At 37.3% G+C, this 1791-nt stretch overlaps 1 protein-coding gene across 1 annotated transcript in view; it reads left to right on the top strand.

Annotated features, from left to right (window-relative positions):
- The window catches only part of ADAM17 (ADAM metallopeptidase domain 17), a 22957-nt gene that overhangs the window by 1358 nt on the left and 19808 nt on the right, over positions 1 to 1791 (top strand). Inside the window, exons 2-3 of the mRNA XM_085322917.1 lie at positions 327 to 460; positions 1384 to 1472. Coding sequence (XP_085179043.1) covers positions 327 to 460; positions 1384 to 1472 — 223 coding nt within the window. The remainder of the gene's footprint in view (positions 1 to 326; positions 461 to 1383; positions 1473 to 1791) is intronic.

Here is a 1791-nt window from a genome sequence, read left to right as displayed (position 1 = left end):
TTTAATCAATGCATTGTTAGTAGTACTTGATTTTACTTGAATGCATGTGGGAAAAGTGCACCATGAGCAAGCCTTGACTGTTGTGTATATTGGTGTATGTGTTTTTTTGTTTGGTTGGTTTTTATTAAACCTCTTTGACACTTTACAAATGTTCTATAGGGAACTAACAGTTTACAGTTAGTTATGTATTATATACTTGTAGCCTGTTCATCAGACCTCATGCTTTCTACCTTTTCTGGGACCTTCAGTAAAATGGAGCCCCAATGTGCCTGTTTCTCTTGTGTGTATAGTTTACTTAAAATAAATGACAACAAATTCTTTTACAGGCACTTTAAATTATACTTAACTGCAACTGCTGAACACTTTTCAGAGAAATTTCAAGCATTAATTGTGGATGGTGAAGGCAAGGAGAAGAAGTATCGTGTTCAATGGCAAGACTTTTTCACTGGACATGTTGTTGGTTAGTATGGACTAGAATGTGTGTGTGTCAGTGCTGAGAAAGCACAGCTTTGCCCACGTCTTTTGGCCAAAGTAAATAGCATATTGTGGGCATTTTCATCAAATACAGTTAGGATGAATACGGAAACTTAATTCTTGTGTCCCTCGGATTTTGTGTTTTGTTTTGATTTTTGAGCTATTACACCAAAGTTCAAAAACAGGACTCTTCCATTTGGCTTGGCTGAACATCAAGGTATAATTTACTCAAGCAACAGTTTATGATCTTTTGAAACTGATAATAGTGGGTTTAATTCCAACTGGAATGTGGGATTTAAGTGTTTCTTGTCACAGGACACAAAGCCCAGGTAGTGGTCATGCTGTGTTACCCTGATGGTTGTATTAAAATGCTTCAACATGATTCTTTGTAGATTACTTTGCTGGAAGAAAGGGTATCTTGCTCCATTTCTAGTCAAGCACTAATGCTTCCGCTAAGTTGTTTTGATTTTTGTGTTGCCCGTGTGATGTGGTGAAACTCTGTTCCACTGGAACGCAGGCTGACGCCATGAAATTGCTGTCTGGTGGTGGTAAGAGCCAAACTGTTTTTGTTGGCAAAAAAAGTTCTGTGTCCTGTTACTAATCCCCAGAGCCATCACAACACCTTCTGCAACAGTATTGATTAAATAAATCAAAATCTTGATTCCTATGACAGTGGGGAAATTAAGGCAGAGGGGATGGTTGTTGTTGGCTGTTTTGATTTCCCTTTCTTTATTTATTTTGATTTTTTTTTTAAGTTGTCAATATAGCATTCCTCAGAGAGTGAGGAAAGATTTTTGGCTTGAAGTTTAAGTTGTTGGGAGGGGTGTTTTTGTTCTTTACACAAGCAGTGTTTCTGTAGGAAAGTGCAAATAGATCTGAATTAAATAATTTTTCCTCACTTATTTTAAGGGGAGCATAACTCCAAGGTCGTGGCACATATTGGGGAGGAAGACTTTACTGTAAGAATCAATACTGATGGAGAAGAATACAACATAGAGGTATGCTTTACTGTTGAAAACAATRTTTTCTTTTTTCCATTGGTGTTTTTCTTTCTAGCTAGTCAAATTGACACCTCTGTAGTTAAAAACAGACATGGTAGTGGTGTTTGTTTTGGGGCAAGTAGGGAGGAAGGAGGGAAATATGAAACCAATTGACTTTTACAAGTGTTAAATTTTATTAGTGAGTGCCATTCTGTGACATTAGCATGTTTTACATACAACTGGGAGAAAATACATCTCAGGCAGGAGAAGGCTTTAGAAACTGAAATAACATCGTAACAAGTGGCAGACCTGTCCTCTAGAACAACAAACTGCAGTC

This window comes from Rhea americana, unplaced genomic scaffold, assembly GCF_003343005.1.
Source record: "Rhea americana isolate MKP2758 unplaced genomic scaffold, rheAme1 scaffold_80, whole genome shotgun sequence".
Lineage (NCBI taxonomy): Eukaryota > Metazoa > Chordata > Aves > Rheiformes > Rheidae > Rhea > Rhea americana.
Note: the sequence above shows the minus strand (reverse complement) of the source record. Positions and strands in the feature narration are given on the sequence as shown.